The sequence below is a fragment of the Aplysia californica genome, unplaced genomic scaffold, assembly GCF_000002075.1.
Source record: "Aplysia californica isolate F4 #8 unplaced genomic scaffold, AplCal3.0 scaffold00274, whole genome shotgun sequence".
Taxonomy (NCBI): Eukaryota; Metazoa; Mollusca; class Gastropoda; order Aplysiida; family Aplysiidae; genus Aplysia; species Aplysia californica.
The window spans coordinates 662704-663856 of record NW_004797544.1 but is presented as its reverse complement, the minus strand read 5'-3'; the positions used below and the strand labels follow the sequence as shown (position 1 = coordinate 663856).

At 44.1% G+C, this 1153-nt stretch overlaps 1 protein-coding gene across 2 annotated transcripts in view; it reads right to left on the bottom strand.

The window, feature by feature from the left end:
- The window catches only part of LOC101852772 (tubby-related protein 3), a 117874-nt gene that overhangs the window by 85716 nt on the left and 31005 nt on the right, over positions 1-1153 (bottom strand). Inside the window, exon 3 of one of the 2 annotated variants that reach the window (XM_013084136.2) lies at positions 462-890. The exons of the other annotated variant lie outside the window; for it this stretch is intronic. Within the exon in view, the coding sequence (XP_012939590.1) occupies positions 462-499 (38 nt within the window). The 5' untranslated portion in view covers positions 500-890. The remainder of the gene's footprint in view (positions 1-461; positions 891-1153) is intronic. 2 annotated transcript variants of the gene reach the window in all.

The following is a 1153-nucleotide window of genomic DNA, read 5'->3' as shown; positions in this document are numbered from 1 at the left end:
AGGGGGAAGATTGCGTATCCACAAAAGCATAGGTAATTATGCTTCGTTTGAGTAAAGAGAAGTACATTGTACATCGACACAATATCACCGGTTCCGTGGATGGCGGCGAGGCACTAAACTGTCATACACAGGAGACCCGAGTTCGATCGCCGCGTGGGGAGAATTCTTGTTCGAGTTTATCGGTCTATCTGCTAGAACGGTGTATCCTTCTCCCAGTCCACTTTGGCTTCTTCGGCTTAGACATACACATTGTTGTCACACGGGCGAAAGTCGATTAAGACGCCATTCCTCGTGGACATCCTAACAATATCGGTTATAGTACGTCGTGAATAATAAAACTGGCATCAACGAAGAAGAGCAACAACAACAACAACAATAACAATGACAACAACAATAACAACTCTGTACACAGAAAACATCCCCGACGGGCACCACCACCACAACCCTACAAGTTTACTCACCCGCCTCGAGACGAACCCTGCGGCACTCCGGCGTACATGCTTACTCCGACGGGGTTAATGGGTCCCAAGTCAAGGGTTAATGGTTAAGGGTCACCAAACTGACCCCCCAAATAACAACAAAAAACCACCACAGAAAGAAGTCTCCAACGATTCAACGCCCTCGAACAACTTTGCCTCTCGACATTCAATCGGGAGTAAAGTAAGTTACGTCGTGGTTACTTCCTTGAAATTTTGTCTTTCTCGGCCTTCGATCGAGAAGAAAATAAGTTTTGGGGTGGCCAATGCCCACTGTCAACGTCGCTGGAAGGGTGGCAGAGGGCGAGGTAGGACGCAAGACGCCAAGGCGTTCAGAAGACGACTCGTGACGTGGGAAAAAGCAGGAAGGGGAAGGAAGGGCTCACTCTGCTAGCAGGGCATGCTGGTGGCTATCTGTTGAAGCAACGAGCTATATTGTAACTAGGGTAGCAGTAATACATGCTAGGTATTCAGAAGCAAAAGCATAGATTAAAGTAAATATAGGTAATAAATCGTAAAACTCGCTCTCACTATTGATGATATTATAATAAAGCATCATCATCATGCATCATCATCATCATCACAATCGTCATCAGTAATAGAAAAATTCAAAAATCATAACGACTACAACAATAATATCGACAATAATAATAATAAAAAGATAAAAAAAAAATTAT